Source organism: Elgaria multicarinata, chromosome 2, assembly GCF_023053635.1.
Source record: "Elgaria multicarinata webbii isolate HBS135686 ecotype San Diego chromosome 2, rElgMul1.1.pri, whole genome shotgun sequence".
NCBI classification, from domain to species: domain Eukaryota; kingdom Metazoa; phylum Chordata; class Lepidosauria; order Squamata; family Anguidae; genus Elgaria; species Elgaria multicarinata.
Window position 1 is genome coordinate 50,785,001 of NC_086172.1, and position 19,284 is coordinate 50,804,284.

The window sequence follows — 19,284 nt, forward strand, 5'->3', positions numbered from 1 at the left end:
AGACCAAAATTCAAGCACCTGTTATACATATTCTCCACGCCCCCTGCTGCCAACGTCTTACAGTATTTCTGGAGAGAGAACGGATTTCCCCTCTCTCAATCTGTACAAATCCAGTTCAATCTAATGCATACTTATGTCTTCGGTGGTGGGTGGGAGGAAGCTCCAGGTAAATTGAAGTAAGCAAAGTGCCGTTTAGTTCCACTTATCGAGGAATTAGCCACTGACAGATTATGGAAAGCAGAGACACACTAACAGGGGGAGACAAGACTTGGAATTCTCCTAAATTAGTTGCATCTCACACAGAGATTGAGGGAAGTATTGATTCTGGACTGAAGCCTGCTGCTTTCTGATCAGAGCACCTGTGCAAATATTGTACAGCATGAATGCGCTTGTGCCTCTGTATACGTTTCATGCCTCCAGTGGATAATTGGGTGGTTGGGGAGGAGTGAGGCTAAAAGGCAGAGAGGATGGGTAAACTTGAGAGGCCCTTCATTTTCAGTGGGAGAGAAACAGAACTCATTTAGCGGCAAAATGCACACCAGTGAAGATGTTGTTCTCTTTGATAATCTGCCCCAATCAAATGCAATCAGCTCAAATTTGATGTGGGAATTTACTCTAAGCACTGCAGCTGAAAGACTAACATGACTTTGATATTTCCAGTCTCACTGCTAAAACTGTTGTGTCTTCCCCCAAGTTTTGAAGCTAAAATCTTGACCAGTATCACCCCCACCCCACCCCATATGCACATTCACTTCAGTTAGTTTAGGCTGAATTCAGCGTTGCATGTATCTCTGTATGGAGTGGGTAGCAAGAAAAGCGTTCGTGGTATTTGGCAAGAGGAAAACAGGAGGCTCTGACTTTGGGATAGAATAGTGCAGATGACAATATGTTTTCTGACACATTGCCTACTACAGAATAATGTGTTTGTTTTTAAATTGTGGGGCAGCTGTGCGTGTGTGTGTTGCAGTTATGTTCTGAAGATGCATCAGTTCTAAACATTCTATAATATTCTGGTCACCGCAATGGTAAAAATAAAATAAAAAGTAAAACCATGTGTAACATGTAAATTAGAAACTATAAAAGAATATGAGCGTTATAAAATGTGCATTAAAAACTTATAAACAGCTTTGCTGATTGACTGTCAATGAAAATATATAGCTTTTCCTCCCTTTGTCAGAACATTTATCAGCACTTGGCAACTCTGGACTAACCTGACATGCAAGATGATCAAAATGGATTATGTAATCTTTTCCATTTATTCCTATTGATTTTAGTCACGATAAAATTCATCAGAGTTGGCTGGGAACATTGTGCCTGAAGAAAGTTGGTTGAAATAAATAAATAAATAAATGAGCCCATTCCTTGTAACTATTTGTTGACTGTTGTCATTTGTTTGACCCCACAGTGGATATAGTAAGAAATAGAAGAAAGCAGTGTAATGGCAATGAAATCTTTCAGCAAGAAAATCCATTGTTAATATCTCTTGACAAGCTTCTGTGTTTTTTAACTCCGAATTTGCCTTACCAGATACAGAGTTAAGACCAATAATTTATATTATCCCTTAAAACTGAGGTTTAAAGAAGACTTTATTTTAAACTTTTTACCACAGGGGGAAAAGGGGAGGGGAAATAGTGAAGGCTAATCAACTTTATTTCCGTAACTGCCGGTAACATCAAAATGCCAGCGAGTGGACCATTTTAATCAGTTTTATTGATTCATGCTTTCAGTTCTTATTCCGTTAAAAACAAGGCACATTAAATACATCCTCTTATTGCTCTATAAATGCATGCAGCTCATTCTGTATATCAAAAGTAATAAATAATGGCAATAAAACACCGAGACAGTTATAAAAATGACAACCCAGCCTCAAACACAGTATTTAACAGTCCAATCCAGAACAATAACCCAACACAATACATAAAAGTGCCAGATGGAAAAACATGCGGCATGTATATATGTATATGTATGCATATATGTGTGCATATTCACACACACACTCAAACACATCACCAACACCAGGCTCTTTGCTGTTACATTCCTTTCCTTTCTTTTTCAAACACAGTAGTACAATAGCATTACATATCATTAACACAGTGCACAACGGTTCCACAAGTACTTTATATTTACTGTACATTCATATAACAATCATATATAGAATATCATGTAATTACGTAATTCTGAGCTTTGAATAATGGATTAAAATTCTTTAATTTTACTAAACCAAGCTAGTGGAAGATAAGGCATGTGATGTCTTTCGCATCCCATACAAAGCAGAGATGCACACTTTTGTAAGAAAAGAAAAGCCAAAGAAAGTTGGATTAAAATTCAGAGATCAAACTAAAAATGCATATAAACCATCAAATAAAATGAACAAAACATGCATTCAAGTCCATCATATGACTGCATTGGTAGCAAAAGATGAAAAACAGCAAGAATAGAGCTCTGATAGTGAGAGGCATAACTAGACATTACTGAAAATCTTGTGTTATCATAGAGAGGGAACCTATTTGAAAAGGTGTATTAGATCTTGTCCTTAAGGACTATGCACATAACGTTGTTTTTCTTACGCGCTTAACCACCCCCAGCTTGGCTAAACTCCGGTGGCAGAGAAACAGTTTGCTAAAACCCTACAGCACATGTGGATGAGGGACACACACACACACACACACACTTATCCCTTGATCACAGGCATTTGCTTTTGCCTAAAGGGTTGAAAGGTAATTTCAAAATGCCATTTTGATTCAAAGGTATATATAAACACTGGCACCCTCACACCCTTTTAGGGTACAAATACAGCGAGCATTCTTTTCTCCACACTTCACAAATGCGTTTTTGATTACTCCCATTTTAGTTGATTTTTCTGCTCCAAGCGAAGTTAAGTTAACACAAGGAGAAGAAAACTGTTACGTAAAAACAGTCCAATATGTGTTGGCAGCATGGAAGAGAAGCAGCCCATAGGATCAACTGCACAAAACAATCCTTAGCGCTCAAGGAGAAACCTCAAAATTATCACATATGCACAAAGCCTTAATCCTGTTCCTCAAGTCAATCTGAAGTGCTCAGGGCCTAAAAGGAGGAATCCGTTTCTCCTCTGGCACCTTCACTGCTAACCTAAAAAAGGTAGGTTGGAAGTCTGAGGTATCTTGATCATAGGAAAAGCTGACAAGGGGGAAATGTCTGCACAGGATTTGGCCAGAGACCTTCTAGAACAAGGCCTCCTTTTATTATACCTGTTACCAGGACACTGCTCCTTACATTCAACTCAAAGAGCGGGGTTCACCCTTAAAGGTGGCCTAAGAATAAATTCAAATAATTTAAAAGCCTAAACTTCTATATACACAATGCATATGCATGCCTCTGAAGTTAGTTACTGGGTAAGTTTTATACACCTGCAGCTATCTGTAGTAGTAGAAGACCTCAGCACTTTCAACATTTGTATATAGGGTATTTTGACAGGGAAAATAAATTCTTTTGAAGAATATTGAAATATAATGGTCTGTTAGAAGGGTCTAGGAATATGTGCTAAAGTTGCATGTAGACCTTGTGCACACTTTTCTACCAAGATACTATTAAGGGTCAGTTCCAATATTTTGTTCTGAGGAATGCTCTATTTCATATCATTCAAGGGATGAAAATAATAATGTTATAAAAGATTTTACCTATTGTATGACTTATAGGAATATCCCCTTGAACACACACTTGGAACATGGTAAACACCCTTCAGAAGGTAAAAAGCTGTCAAGAAAACGTAACCTAATGTCTCTTTTCCTTTTCATCAGTAGCCTAATAACTCTTCCTTTTGCTTCATGCCATCAGTTCATTTTCCAACTTTCCACTATTTTAGTGACATTACCTAGCTTAATGGGGGATGAGGAGGTGAGGTAAAAAGTAAAAGCCCATGTTTGAGAAAACGGTCAAAATAGGACAGGCAATTTAAATAATAATTTAATGAAGTCCAGCTCAATGTTTCTCCGGTTAAATATGTTGCGATCATAGAATAGTTTCCAATTGTGCTTTGTTTTATGTATCCAGCAGAAACGAACCATCAGTCAATTCAGAAACATTTGTTAGAACTTCTACCAAAATTTCACAGGAAAAGGGAAAAACACCTACATGCATTACTCACCACTTGCTATATGGAGCATTTGGCTAAAAGGGAAGGGAGAGAGAAATTCCACCCATATTTTTAAAGTTTTTCCATGTTAGGATAACAAGCACCTGTTTCTTTAAAACTATCCTTGTGACGTGCTTCTAATCTTATGCTGACTTGGTGTGCTTTACAGAAATCCATGTGTAAACCATCGCTGCTGTACAGGACATAGCTACTTAAACCACATAAGTTCCAACGAGACTTAATTTTAGATGAACTGGGCCCAGTATGTTCTCTTATGCAAACACAACTAAGTAGCAGTGCGATTCCTTGGCACAGGACATTCACTTGTATTTTGGGTAATATGCTACAAAAAATACTTTTTTCCCTTTTTCTTTTAGGGCATGCATGTTTTAATAGCCTTGCAATAGTTATCTCCCCCATTAGCCCTGAAGTTCTAGGCAAAAGATGAACATTTAGCACAATACGCACTTCTCCAAAAAGGGGGGAAAAAACCTATTATTTTCCCCAATAACAAATCACCTTTTTTTTTAAGGGCATGCATGTTTTAATAGCCTTGAAACAATTTTTAAAAATATTGTTAGCCCTGAACAAAAGATGACATTTAGCATAACACATTTCTCCAAAAATGAAAAAGGAATCCAGAGATTTAATGAATAATCCCACATGTAAGACACCAAAGGCATGCTTGCACCTTTCACTTTTGCCCATTCGATGCAGCAAGATGCAAGAGGAAGGGTGGGGACCTTGATGTAGAAAAGGATTAATTCTTGCTCCTAGGCAGACAGATGGCAGGGTGGAACTGCACCCACATTCATGCTTGGTTAACACCTGGATCCCCTACCACGGCTCCAGAGTACAGCCAAGTTATAGTGCAGATCCCCTTGAATCAGCCCCTTGAAAGATATCAGGGTCATAGTTCCTTAAATGTCTTCCTTACTTCAAATATGTTTGTCCACCAGTTATTCTGGAGAAAGCAGAAACATATACCCAGTTCAGGAAGCTACAAGTCAGAGCAGCAGAACTTTTGCAGCAAACTTAGGGGGGAGGGGGAGAGAAAGAACTGCAACAAAGACAGTTTTTCTGTACAGTAGCTCACAGCGAGAGAGGTTGTGTAGAGGAAGGAGACACATCCACAAGCACTGGAATGCTTTTCAGCAGAGAGAGGCCGCTGCACGGGATGCCATTGGGCAGCTGTAAGCTCCCAAAACTCACAGTCCACCACAGCTCCGATCTACTGAAATCACTTCACGATGATGAATGTTCTCTTCAGCAGATTTCATAAGAACAGCTAGCCGGCTTCCCGAAATATATCCTTTCTGGATTGCAGTCATGAGCTAAAGAAAAAAGAATGAGAAGGCTTTAACACCATTTTAATTGTCTATTTATTTACACCTACGCACACAGAGGCGTTTGCATGATCCCCCTTCTGATTCAGAGGATGACTCGGGGTGGGTGGGCAGGAGGCTTCGTCCAGTAACCCATTATCTGCTACTCCAGGACCTTCCTGGCTGGAGGACATAGCTCTACCAGACTCCTCAGCGGCATCCCTCTGTTCAGTCCTTACTACCTCTATGCTGTAGGATCCAGTGGCTACAGAATTGGACAATGGCTCTTTAAGTAGTAGCACCACAAAGGGGGAGAGTTAACAGCAGGTCCAGACCTGCCAGCCTTCCTAAGGCCTCTGCATGTTGCTGAGACAACTGCTCTTTGTGAGTGAGTTTCAGTTGGTGATCTGTCCAAGGTCCTGAAAGACCCTGCCTTCACCCTTGAAGTAAGTGCAACTGCTTCAAATTGGCTCTCCTGGGAAACCTGAGCTGAACTAGATGGAGAACTGAATGCCTTCCCCAACCTCCCATACGCTTGATGATTACATCATCCACTAGGCCAACATCCCTGTAGAGGGCATGCATTCATAATCAAACACAAAAGCATCACTCTCAAGTTTTTAAAAACATGTGTTATAGCCGCCTGAAATAACTTTGTTTTACCACCAATGTGCACACTTTCTTAATAGTGCTCTGAGTTTGTTCATTACAAACTTTGTTCATTAGTGAGAAAGTGCCAGAAGTCTGTAGAAGAATAATAAAAAGAAGCCCTCTGTTTTTCATGCGCATTCCCTTTCACGCTGGGGTTGGGTCATGCAATATCAACATGACAGCAAATGCTACAAGCCACAATCTCATTTTACTTCTCTGACTTCTTTCTTAAGGGCCAGAGAGATGAGTGAACAATTTGCAATGCATTATTTAGCCTCCTTTCCTGTTTGTGAGCAATCAGGAATTCCTCCAGGATATGTGTTTTTTTATTTGATTATTTCTGACTTTAAAGCTAACTCATTGGCTTGCCCAAGAAACCATAGTGAAGTATTTATTGGAACCCTTCTGGCTACTTATGATAGCCCAGGACATTCAAGCAAGTGCATCTGCTTTATCTGAAATACAAGATCAGCACAAATGGATGTATTATTGTTTGTCTCTTTAGCACCTTTTATGTAAACGGCCCATTACAAAGAAGGAGGGTCGATCCCTATCCTAGGGGCTTACTATCTAGAAACAGACAGGAGGGAGAAATCAGACAACTATGTAGCCTGGAAGATCATCTCAGTAGCTCCTTCTAATTTATTCAAGGAACCTCTCTCTTATTTCACTATGTGTATTTAATCCAAAATCATACCCAAAGTAACAAACTTTAAAAAATGGAAAATTAAATCCTATTACTTTTGGAGCCTGAGAGTAAATGACAAAGGTGGAGGGGGGAGAAGAACTCTTTTAAAAAGATACCTTAGCATGATTGAAATCACACAGCAGCTTTTATTTTTTACCTCTCTAAAATGTATTTGCTCACATAACTTAAGCCATTATGTCTGAGGCAAACACATACTCTCTTTTTTTATTATTATTAAATGCTGGACACAACCGGTGAAAAAATCTGCATTTACATTCAACAGTGCTCTTTATCTGCAGCCCATCTTGAGAGAGACAATTACCATTTTCCTTTGCCTTGATCTTGTTTGTTTAACTTGACACAGTGAAGAAAGGGCTGACATTGACCAAAATCCCCAGCATTAATTTATCTCATGTTCTGCATTCATCATTGCCACAGTGCAGGAAGGACCTGGCAGTCACTTGAAATACCTGACCAAGAAAGGCTCTATAAAAACAAACCTTGCTAGCCATAGAAAACAAATAAGCAGCTGCTTCCATGAAAGGAGTCAAATGGATGTGAAGTAGCGCTAGAGCCTTTAATTGTACATTTTACAGCATTTGCATTTAAAAAAATAGTTATGTTTCACCTTCTGCTCCCCCAAAACCACTTCCATTTCCCCTTTTGATTTACAGGTTAATGGAGCAATTCATAGGCCAAATACAATACGGTAGGGCTCAATTCAGCTGTCCCGGGCAGTCAAGAATGTGCCCCAGGCTCACATATGCTGATTCTCTCTGCCATTTCCTGCACGCCAATTCTCTACTCCACTTCCTGGTTTGTGGTAACCAGAGTTTGCCTCAATGTCTGGAATTGGGTTACTGATAGCCATAACTTTGCCTCCAAACCAGAACGAGAAGCCCACTTCACACAGTAGATTCAAATTCTGTTTGAAGGCAAACCTTAGACATTGCTAAGGGGAAGGGACTGCCATGCACAATGGGCGAAGGAGGGAAAGGAGAGCACACATAAATCCACACCTTTCTGGGAGATAATTTGATGAATGGATCACAGTTGCTAAAGTAGTGATGAAATTCTAAAAACATATTTAAGATTGCAATCCTATACACATTTTAGTAGTAAGCTGCATTGACAGCGTGGCCTGGTTCACACAATCACAGGGTGGTTAACAAGCCATGGTTAAGGGAGGAAGGAAGTGAGGGAGGAAGCAGCAGCCGGGCACCTCTCCACCGTGCCTGGGTCCAGCTCCAGCTGAGAGCCCCTCCCTCCTGCTACCAACTGTCTCTGCAGAGGCCACCAGTGAGGGAGGAAGCAGCAGCCAGGCACCTCTCCACCGTGCCCGGGTCCAGCTCCAGCTGAGAGCCCCCTCCCTCCTGCCACCAACTGTCTCTGCAGAGGCCACCAGTGAGGGAGGAAGCAGCAGCCGGGCACCTCTCCACCGTGCCTGGGTCCAGCTCCAGCTGAGAGCCCCCTCCCTCCTGCTACCAACTGTCTCTGCAGAGGCCACCAGAGAGGGAGGAAGCAGCAGCCAGGCACCTCTCCACCGTGCCTGGGTCCAGCTCCAGCTGAGAGCCCCCTCCCTCCTGCCACCAACTGTCTCTGCAGAGGCCACCAGTGAGGGAGGAAGCAGCAGCCGGGCACCTCTCCACCGTGCCTGGGTCCAGCTCCAGCTGAGAGCCCCCTCCCTCCTGCCACCAACTGTCTCTGCAGAGGCCACCAGTGAGGGAGGAAGCAGCAGCCGGGCACCTCTCCACCATGCCTGGGTCCAGCTCCAGCTTAGAGCCCCCTCCCTCCTGCTGTCAACTGTAACTGCTGAACTTTCCAACTAAGATTGTAGTGCCTGAATTTGCTTTCCTTTCCCCCCTCCTCCTCCTCCCTCCCAATCCCCTTTCCTTTTGTGTCATGTCTTTTAGATTGTAAGCCTGTGGGCAGGGGCTGTCAAGAAATACTTTTGTAAGCCGCCATGAGAGCCTTTTTTGGCTGAATGGCGGCATAAAAATCCTTAAATAAATAAAATAAAATAAATATGGTGAGTTGCTCACCACTCTACATGTGCTGGTTGTGTGCCGGCTGATTTGCATAATTACCCTCGACGGGCACAGCTTCTTGGGTCATCCAAACCTGGCAAGCGTGGCTTGTTAGGGTGTTTAGCAAACCACCCAGAATCCATGGACTGTTGTAGGGTGGCTTGTTAACCATCCAACAAGCCACCCGTACCGGGTTCGGATGACATGAGAAACTATGACTGCAGGGCTTAGACTGGTAACCTGCCGTCCACAAGCAACACAACCCACTGTGGCTAACAACCTTTGCTGGGCTGCAGTGATCGTGCGAACCAGGTCAGTGGGACGTTGGTCTGAATAAAGATGCATGAAGTTGCACTCTAAAAGATATTGGCTCAACTATACTATATATAGCAGGGGTATTCAACCTCTTTCAGTCTGAGGGCTGAGTTCCATTCTGAGGAAACTCCTAATCAGTTGGCTATTATCAGTGTAGCGCCACCCAATGGCTGACATTTCCTGAGGAAGGTGCAACAGCAACTGGGAATAGAAAACAGGGAAATTCTTCCGGTTTTCCTTGTTTTGCTTTGGTCTTCTATGCTTGTGTGAGGAAAATGTATCCTGTGGAGAGTGAATAGGTTCCAGGGCTTCCTTCCTCCTCTACACGAAAAGGAGGCGTTTGCACATACAAATGTGCAATGAAAAACAGGCACTTGTGCCACAGGCGCAATATGTGCAAGTGCTCTTCATAAACCATAAGAAGAGCCCTGCTGGATCAGACCAAGGGCCCATCTAGTTCAGCATTCTGTTAACACAGCGGCCATGGATTACCCCAAGGTCCCATTCATGGATTACCCCAAGGTCCCATTCATGGATTACCCCAAGGTCCCATTCATGCCACATATCTTTCCCAAACATGGGGACGCTCTCCTTTCATACACTGAATCCCAGCACCAGTTCCGCCAAGTACAAGGTGGAGGCCAAGGCTAAAGGAGTCATCAACCATGAAAAACAGGCAAGATGAACATTGGCAAGTAAAGCACGCCAATCTCTCCCAACCAATGTCCAAACATAAAGGACCTCTAGTGCAACACCAGTAGCAATAGCTGGCATGATGGGTTTACACTGTGCTGATCCTCCGCTGGAACAAAGTACCAACTAACATGCCGCCCATATGCAAAGTAAAATACCTTGCTATGAGCTTGTGAATTAAAGAAAAAAAGCAAATCAGGGGAAGGTACAGCACCACTACTTTAGTAATCAGTTTCTCTTGCAGTCCCCTACCTAACAGTGTGATTAGCACTGAGAAGCAACACTCTGAACAAGGCCTGGTCAGATTTAAGGCAAGCCAAATTAGAATCGGTTGGGTTTAGCCAGGCAGTAGGTTGGAGACTGACTCTTAAAAAGGGAGAAACTGCAGGAGTGAGTCGCAAAAGAACTAAAGTGTTGATATGACGGTGTTTCTGGCTATGGAACAAGGACCGCTGCACGTCGGCCAACCCAGCAGCAGCATTCTGATTTGGCAATTCTCGGCGGAAAAGTACCGGCAGAGGATTCCAATCTCAAGGTGGAAATAAGCTCCTATATGAAGCTGCGTTTGGGGACTTTTGACTTCAGGGCCTACCTGCCTGCGCTCTGTGACATCCGGATTAGTGGCTGAAATTACATTGCCCTTTGTCAATTACATTGTCCATGTTCAGATATTTACCAGGCAGTGATAGGCTTGGCATGAAGGAAGAACAGCTTGGGTGTCTTTCCCTCTACCATTCACCGAAAGGGACATGACATAGACACCGAGTGTGGCTGCCCTATTCAAATATTCCCTCCCTCCCTTTTTGAGAGAAAAGAACCAAGAAGATCAGTCACGCCGGAGTTTAGGGCCATGGGGCAGTGGGGGGAAAGGGGCAACCATGCCACTCACCCACCACATATAACCTGTTGCCATCCAGTAAAAGTCTGAACCACCACCTCCACCACCACCCTACCATGCCCACGCAGCTTCATTCCACCAAAGCCATTGTAACGTTACCTCACGTTCAGGAAACTACTAGAAGATGCTGCATAAAATGTGTACATTGTTTAATATTAATTATATTTACCTTCGGTGTGCCTTATTTTCTTGAGCAAGCTAGAATGACTGATATCTTTTAACTCAATCTAATAAATATTTTCCACCTTGTATCATCTTAAGACTGAAAATTACCAACTGTGGTTGCCATTTTGGAAACAGACTTGCATGGCATTATTGCCTATATAATTTCCCATTAACTTTTCTGCAATATTAATGAAATATTCTGGTTTGTTTATATAATACATAAATATACACATCCATTACACATTGGGCAAGTTTGCACGTCACACCATAGCAGTGGACTTTCAAATGTGCGCACTTGCACAATAGCGAAAATAAATTGGGGGGAAAGTTGTGAACGTATTCGGGACAGGGACAGTCTGCGATGTCCTTTCTTCTCAATTTCTAGGAGCATGGGGTGGTGAGTACTGACAAAGGATGAGGGAGGATGGCATGGCACTAGTGCGATTTCTCCACGCTTGCCAGACACTCTCTAGACATGCCTAACAACCCACAACAAAATACCCTGCCAGTTCGGATGTCATTCTGAACAATCCAATAACAAGCCATGGTTTCCTCGGTGGTTTGTCCGTGGAAAATAATCCACAATGAAAAAACTGTTCCAGGCTTAGAAGTCACAACGAACTGTCCAGAAACAACCTACGGTGACAAACCACTGGGGCTTATCAGGTTGTGCAAACTAGGTCATTATATGCAATCACAGACACACAAACATACAGAGAGAGAGAGAGAGAGAATACAAATGGAATAAATAAAAGAAAGCACTCACCTGCAGAAACTCATTGAGTTCAACCTGCCCGTTTTTGTTCAAATCCACTTCATTCAAAATCTCATGGAGTGCACTTTCATTAATTTGAAGGTTGATGCTCTATAAAGTATATGGAAGGAAAAACCCACATGCCTGAATTAACAACACACTCTTAATATCATGCCAGGCAATTTAGAGAATATCTTTATATATATATGTATATAAAAAGATAAGTAAAATATTACCTCTAACACGCACTGCACGTCCAATATGGTAATAAAACCTTTGCCTTCTTTATCAAACATGTAGAATCTCTTTTTATATCTGCAAGATTGGATTACTCATGAAAAAGCTGTACACTGACAAATGAAAAAAGCAGCTTTAAAAGCAGAGGGTTTTTTTTAAACATCAGACCCACCTAAAGCTGTAAGGGGTTCTCACCCTTCTAAACACAAGTCTCTGCAAAGTCTCCAAAAACTTTACCCCAGACAACACCAGATTTATTGTCACCTACACAAAACAAGGCTCCTCTTCATCTCCTTCATTTTGATGCCATTCCATGCCACCTTCTCTGATGCCAGGAGCCTGTATTTTGGGGGAAGGAGCCACAGCCCAGTGGTAAGCATATCCTTTACACCACAGATGAGCAACGTCTGGTCCTCCAGATGTTTGGGTGTACAACTTCCCTCCTCAGTGGCTATGCTAGCTAGGGCTGAGTTGAAGGCCCACAAGTTTCCCACTCTTGTTTTACACATAAAAAGTTATATCCATTGTTATTCCTACTTAGAGTAGACTCATTGAACTGAATGAGACTTAAGTTAGACTAACACTGGAAACAGCCCATACAGTTCCAGTTTCAATCTCTGGTGTCTCCATTTAAGCCTTTGTCAGAACAGAACTCGGAAATACCTTTGCCTAAAACTGAGGTGAGAAACCTGCAGTCCCCCGGGTGCCGTTGGACTATAACTCCCATCGTCACTGACCACTGATCATGCTGGCTGGGGCTGATGGGAGTCCAACAGCATGTGGAGAGAGCCCCACCCCTGGCCTAAAGCCTTGCAAGAGCTACTACACTCAGACAATAATGGAGCACACCCCACGAATTTTGGGCCAGGTTAGATATGCCATTGTAGATATCCTTCTAAGCCTATCAAGCAGCAGGGCAGCATTCATTCAGAATGTCTGTGGACATCCCAAAGACACAGAAAAGGTAGCATGCATACAGGTAGCAAAATTTAATTAAGAGATTTAAATTATATTGGTGCATTATATATTTACCTCTCGATATCTGCAGGGGACAATGTGATTTCACTATGATCTGTGAGTTGCTCTGACCGTGCCTTGTAGCCCATTTCATAGTACAGGAACTTCTTTGCCTCCGCCAGCTCCTCCTAAACAGGGAGAGCAGCACACCGTCTCAGCTCTAGGGTAACAGCAAATATTTACATTCTGAATTTCTTCTTTGCCGTAATGTTTTACTGGCTCCTTTCACTTAATTATAATTGCTGGTCCTTAGAGGAATATCAGCAGTTGATGACCAAAAAGTGCTTAAAGGTGAACAAGGTAATTAAGATTAGGCAGCATTTCATGCTTCAGCTAGATCACTGGTTCGGTTGTACAAGTGTTGATTATCCAGCGATAATTACTCCGGGAGACGTGCAATGTAAAGATTTTTAGGGCTGTATCGTGCCCTCAATCCAGACACGCAATTCACAGCATTGACAGCAAGACTTGTGCTTGCAGACAAAAGGGCCGAGAGATGGCCTTTAAATTGAACGCCGGACTCTTGTAGCTACGATAAATACCCTAAGTGGAGAGTCACAGCCTTTAATGCATCTCATCTTTGAGGCTTCTGGCATTTGTTGATTACTCTCTTCAGGCAGCGGGACAACTAAGCAGCCCACAGCTTGGAATGTTGAAACCCCCTCTCCGGTTCCAAAACTCTCTTTTTACACTTTACTGTTCTGCTCCACTGTTGTGCTCAGCATGCCTGACTACTACCCTCCTCATGAATACTCTCATTTGAGAGCAGGGGCCTGTTGCCGAAATCAGCTATCTTGCCTTGATAAAGGAAGCCTTTTCATAGCACCCATACCATATATGATGGCATCTATTCGCTTAAAGGGCAGGAAAGCCAGACACTGGGCGTCCCTCTATGCATGCCACTGCGACTACCAGGGGCCAAAAAAAACCACTTTGCCAATCAGACATTTGTGAGATACAACTTGGAGATTAGGCGCCAGAGCACAAACTACGTGTATCACAGGAAAGCCACCGAAACCAGCTTCCCTCAGCAACTGGTCCAAACGTTATGGTGGAGAGGGGGAGTTACAGTACTCGGCGTATGGGTTGGGATTGTCATGTTGTTTATCTTATTTATTTATTTATTTATTTATTTCACTTATATACCGCCCCCATAGCTAGGGGTCTCTGAGCGGTTTACAGAAATTCTAAAATTAAGATAAAAACAAGTAAACAAAATTTAAAATTCTAAAACACAGAACATACACACATAAAGCATTAAAAACCGTTAAAAAACTAAACATGTGGGTAAATAAGATGTGCCGCCATATGCCTGGGCAAAGAGGAAAGTCTTAACCTGGCGCCGGAAAGATAGCAGTGTTGGCGCCAGGCGAGCCTCGTCAGGGACATCGTTCCATAGTCTGGGGGCCACCACCGAAAAGGCCCTGTCCCTCATTGCCACACTCTGAGCCTCTCTCGGAGTAGGCACCCGGAGGAGGACCTTAGATGTTGAACGTAGTGACCGGGTATATTCACGCTGGGAGAGGCGTTCCGTCAGGTATTGTGGTCCCAAGCCGTGTAAGGCTTTATAGGTCAAAACCAGCACCTTGAATTGGGCTCGGAAACATACAGGCAGCCAGTGCAAGCGGACCAGAGCAGGTGTTATATGGTCGAACCTTCTGGTTCCCGAAATCAATCTGGCCGCTGCATTTTGCACGAGCTGCAGCTTCCGAACCGTCATGGTTTGAATCGCTTGAGCAAGCAGGGATGCTCACTAGGCACTGAACCATGTGGCAAGAACCTCCACATGTTCTGGCAAAGAGGGTGAAAGCTATTTCTAGCAGCATCCCTAGAGCAAACTTAGTGTGCACTCTGGACCGCAGATCTGGTCAGAAAAGGATTTCAATTGTCTATATGTAAATCTGTCTATCTAGATATACATCCTGCTTTTCCTCCAAGGAGCTCAAGGAGCCCTCATGATTTCCCCACCGCCTTATTTTATTTTCACAACAACCCTATGAGGTAAGTTAGCCTGAGAGATAGTGAGTGGTCCGAGGCCACTCAGTGAGCTTCGTGGCTGAAAAGAGATTTGCAGGTGGATCTCCCCAGGCCTGGACACACACACTCTAACCACTACACCAGCACACTGGTAGCCTCCGGACGCTCTAGACTACAACTTCCATCAGCCCCAGCCAGTAGGGCCAACGGGAATATGGAATGTGTAGTCCTAACCACATGAGGGGCTACTAGGGGTTGCAATGAGTTGTGTCATTCCACCAGCTGGAGGGACAAATTTCCCCCTCCCCTCTGCAGAACTAACCCCCCCCCCAATCTACTCCAGGGGGTTGGGGGATCCTTTAGAGCAGGTTTTGGGCATGCATGGGGTGGAGGGAGGGAACAGGAGAGGATGGGGAGGTCCCCCCAGCACAAGGATTGGATCCAACTCCAAGTTAGACAAAGAAGGATGCCTGAAGAATAGGAATGTATGAGAAATTCGTTTCAATTCATTTCTGATCAAGGTTTTACCCAGTTAGCATCTTCCAGACAGAACATGGACCCAGGTGTGATCTGTGGCCAAAGTCCATACATTTCCAAGCTTGCAGTGTGATTCGTGGACCAAAAGCTAAAATGCATTTGACAGCATGTGTACATTTGAAAGATGTGCATGGGAAAAAATGCCTACTTCTGAAAACTGCGCACAATATGCTTTAATCAATGGGAGGAGAACGCGTACATTGCAAAGACGTGCACAGCCGGTACGGACATTTGGAAAAATACACAGAGATTTTCATGCCCAATCCACCCACAATCTCATAGGGATTTGATTCAGAACGAGATTGGAAATGGAATTCGGAGAACTTTGGTGAGCCTGGGTTTTGCTGATTCGCACATCCCTAGGCCCTGAAGCAGCCCTCTGCCACTGGAACTTTCCCTCACCCCGACAGATTCCAACTCACTTCTTAGGAAAGACACTCGTAAACCCCTTGCTATGTAACAAGGGTCCCTTCCCCCACCCTGGTACCTTCTTCTTCTGTTCACTCCATTTCAGCTTCTTCCCCATTATCTCAATGATCTTTGGTAAGGCTTCGTCCGCAGCTTGCACATTCAGGAAGGCCAGCCGTGTGCGACGGGCAATCATGTCCACTGCAGTGCAGGCATATTCTTGGATTGCATATTCAATCTGCAGCATTTGAAGAAGAGAACAAGTCAAAGACGTATTCCAACTGGAGACTCTGGCACAGAACAGAGAAGCTAACACTAACAGAGGAAAAGATGTAAAGTAATGTAAACTGATGATGATTCAAGATGGAGTTATCCACCATCACCCCCTTATCTCAGCCACTTAACTGACCTTTGATTACCCAACAATAAGTCTCTCTGTCCACTTCAATTTTCTTGGATTTCAAAACAGATGCATTTGGAATTAAATGTGAGCAAACACATTTTATGTAGAAATCCAGGAGTTATATTTCATGTTCTATTCTGAGGGAGAAGGTTTTCTCGTACATATAAATACCCAAGCTTCCAAGATCGACAACCATCTGCACCTCCCTAGGTATAGTTGTCTGGCTGCTGCACCCCCTGGGCCTGTTCTTCCTAATCCTCCCAGGATCCCAATGGGTTGCCAACTTTCCCACTGGCCATTGCAGTTGCGGCTTTTATAGTAGCTCGGTGTGCAGACATGAGCAGGTAATTGTGTTTACCTGACGGCAGTGTAAAGCTTCCCAGCTATTTCTGCACAAGCTGATGTTAAAGGCCCAAGAGCAAGACAGGCTTTTGGGGAGGGGGTGACCTGGCAACCCTGCCTCCTCCATGCTTTCTTTTACATTCCTATACATGCGAGCACACATCCATATGCATACTCTGTTTTGCTGCTGCTTCCCCATCTTACAAAGACCTCCCTCCTAAGACCCTAGAGGCCACCCTGTTCCACTTTTCACCCTGGGAGTAGAGATAAGGTCAATGGAATCAAGGTAGGAAGAATCAGTATTGATGGTACTTTAGAGTGTCCAAAGCACTTCACCAGCAATCTCTACAAGAGGGGCGTTGAGCCTCTTTCAGCCAGAAGGCCAAATTCAGTTCTGGAGAAACTCTCAGGGGCTATTTTCTAATAGTGGGCGGGGCTGAAGGCAAAGGGGATGGAACCAAAAATACAAGCATGTTTTCGTTTAAGGCTCTTGCTGCCAGTAATTAAGCCCTAGGAGAGGCATTTCAACATTTTAGAATGAGAGAAAAAAATGTGCAAACGCCAGGAAACCATCAAAGAACCTGTGGCTGGGGTTAGGGGGTAGGACCAGGGCGAAGGCACATAGTCATCTGGGGAACTATGGAGGGCTGGACTGGGAGCCCAGGAAGGCTCGATTTGGCCTGAGGTTCAACACCCCTGCTTTACAGCAATTCAGTGACTGGGTTCATACAACACATATTCAATGTTGAGTATGTGTTGAGTGTGGGTTGTTGTTAAAGTGTGGGTTGTTGTGTTGTGTGAACCCAGCCACACTAACCATGGTTTGTTAGTGTGGCTGGGTTCGCATAACACAACAACCCACAGTTCAACAGCAACCCATGTTTCAAAAACAACTCACACTCAAGCCATACTCAACCTTGAATGTAGGTTGTTGTATTGTGTATTGCCTATAAGGCAGATCGGTATTATTATCCCTATATTGCTGATGGAGGTTGTTTCTGAGGCTGAGAGACAGCATTCATGGCAGAGGTGAAATTTAAACCCGGGGGTGGGGGAACAACACAGACACTTGCCAGCTTATAATTCAGCCTCTTTTGCCAAAACAACAAAAAGAAAAAACACTCAAGGACACAAAGGGTGTGGGGGAGAGAGAAGAGATTAAAGGCCTCACAGTCATACCTCAGACTCAATGTAAGGGAACTCCGACACAAGGCGTTTTCCAACAATAGGCCACCTCTTCCCAGTCACTTGGGCTAACTTTGCCACTTCAAAAGCCTTGTCCCCAAAAGTATTCGCAAGATGTTGAGCCACCTATGGAATTGAGAGCAGGTTAAGTGGCTGGCACGTTCTGGAATACAGCTCAATTCAGACACAAGCCATTCCTGTCAGTTCTCCTGTTGCCTGTAACTAATAGGCTGAAGAAGGCATCCGATGTGGATTTGTGTGGGAGGCAATGCCTCACGCTGGGAATGCTTAGGCCAGCACTAAGGCTGCTGTGCATGTATCAATGGAACAGTGACTAACGATGCTTCAGCTTTCTGCTACTGTGATCACATTTGAAGAATACATTTACTGGGCAGCGAGAAGCCAAAAGGCTTCAACAGTCAGGGCTAAGACACAATGTGTGCATGCACACACTGCGATTACATCAGTTGGGAGGATAAAGTAGCTAAAACAATGAACACGCAGCCTGGGAACCGTAAAACTGGGCAGAAAAGGAGTAGGGCTCCAGTTAAACAAAATTCATGATCAAATAAGATTTATAAGCCAACTCTTAATCCTTTGATACATTTTTTCAAAAAAAAAATTCACCTCCAAACAAAGAACTATTATCTATACTGAATTAGCTAAGGGCCAAGATAGGGGGTAATATGGCAAGTGAATAAATAATATTTTGAATGGGAAGAAGGAAGACCCTTCTTCTTTCTTCCAAAACCATTGCCCCAAGAACTCTATGACTTTTCCTTATTCACCCCCTGCCCCCTTTTTCGTTCTTTCTTCTTCTCACTCATCCTTTGCCTTTACCCAGGCCTCTTCCATCTCCTTTTGCTGCCTCACAATATTCTGGGGCTGACTGTAGTGGAGCCACCTACACAAGCTAGCAGGTTGGGGCACTTACTACCAGCCCCTCACGTGAGGGCTACTTTTTTGCTACAGTCCAGAACTCTAGTGTAGTAGAAATCACAGTACTCTGCTCACAGAAGGTGGCTCTTCCTGATTTGGGTGGATTCCCACATCCTAAACTGTTTAGGAGGGGGTCCTCCAATCCTCTAGAGTGGCTTCTGGAGGGAGAAGAGCTACAGAGGGGAGGATGGAAAAGTTATCTTTCACTCACTATTCTTAGGATCCAAGCTGTTCTTTTTTTACTGATTTTTTTTTTAAAAAAAATCACAACTCTAAAATAACCTCACCACAAACCTCACCTCATTTTCAAGTCCATAATCTTGAACCAGTCGAATATATAGGGTAGGGCTCCAACCCTCTGCACCCTGTAGGACAAGTCCTACGGTCTTACAGGGACCTGCATGAAGGCCATGAGCTTGTACAGCAGCGTCAATGGTATCCTCTGCCATTGAGCGGTAAGTTGTCCATTTTCCACCTGCGAGCACAAAGAGATAGGGCACTGTAGGTACTTTGAACTGCCATGCCTAATAAGCTCAACAATACTTTTGTTTTAAACTGAGAACCAAATAAACTGATTATTAAAGCTACAATCCTTAAAACATTTCCCCT

The 19,284-nt window shown here is 43.6% G+C and overlaps 1 protein-coding gene across 2 annotated transcripts in view; it reads right to left on the reverse strand.

Annotated features, from left to right (window-relative positions):
- Window positions 1–1,690: 1,690 nt before the first annotated feature.
- The window catches only part of GPD2 (glycerol-3-phosphate dehydrogenase 2), a 95,558-nt gene continuing 77,964 nt past the window's right edge, over window positions 1,691–19,284 (reverse strand). For both annotated transcript variants that reach the window (XM_063116531.1, XM_063116530.1), the window contains exons 12-18: window positions 18,975–19,150; window positions 17,731–17,862; window positions 15,886–16,044; window positions 12,900–13,012; window positions 11,867–11,945; window positions 11,643–11,741; window positions 1,691–5,448 (exon numbers count right to left, since the gene is read on the reverse strand). In XM_063116531.1, the coding sequence (XP_062972601.1) occupies window positions 5,323–5,448; window positions 11,643–11,741; window positions 11,867–11,945; window positions 12,900–13,012; window positions 15,886–16,044; window positions 17,731–17,862; window positions 18,975–19,150 (884 nt within the window). In that variant the 3' untranslated portion in view covers window positions 1,691–5,322. The remainder of the gene's footprint in view (window positions 5,449–11,642; window positions 11,742–11,866; window positions 11,946–12,899; window positions 13,013–15,885; window positions 16,045–17,730; window positions 17,863–18,974; window positions 19,151–19,284) is intronic.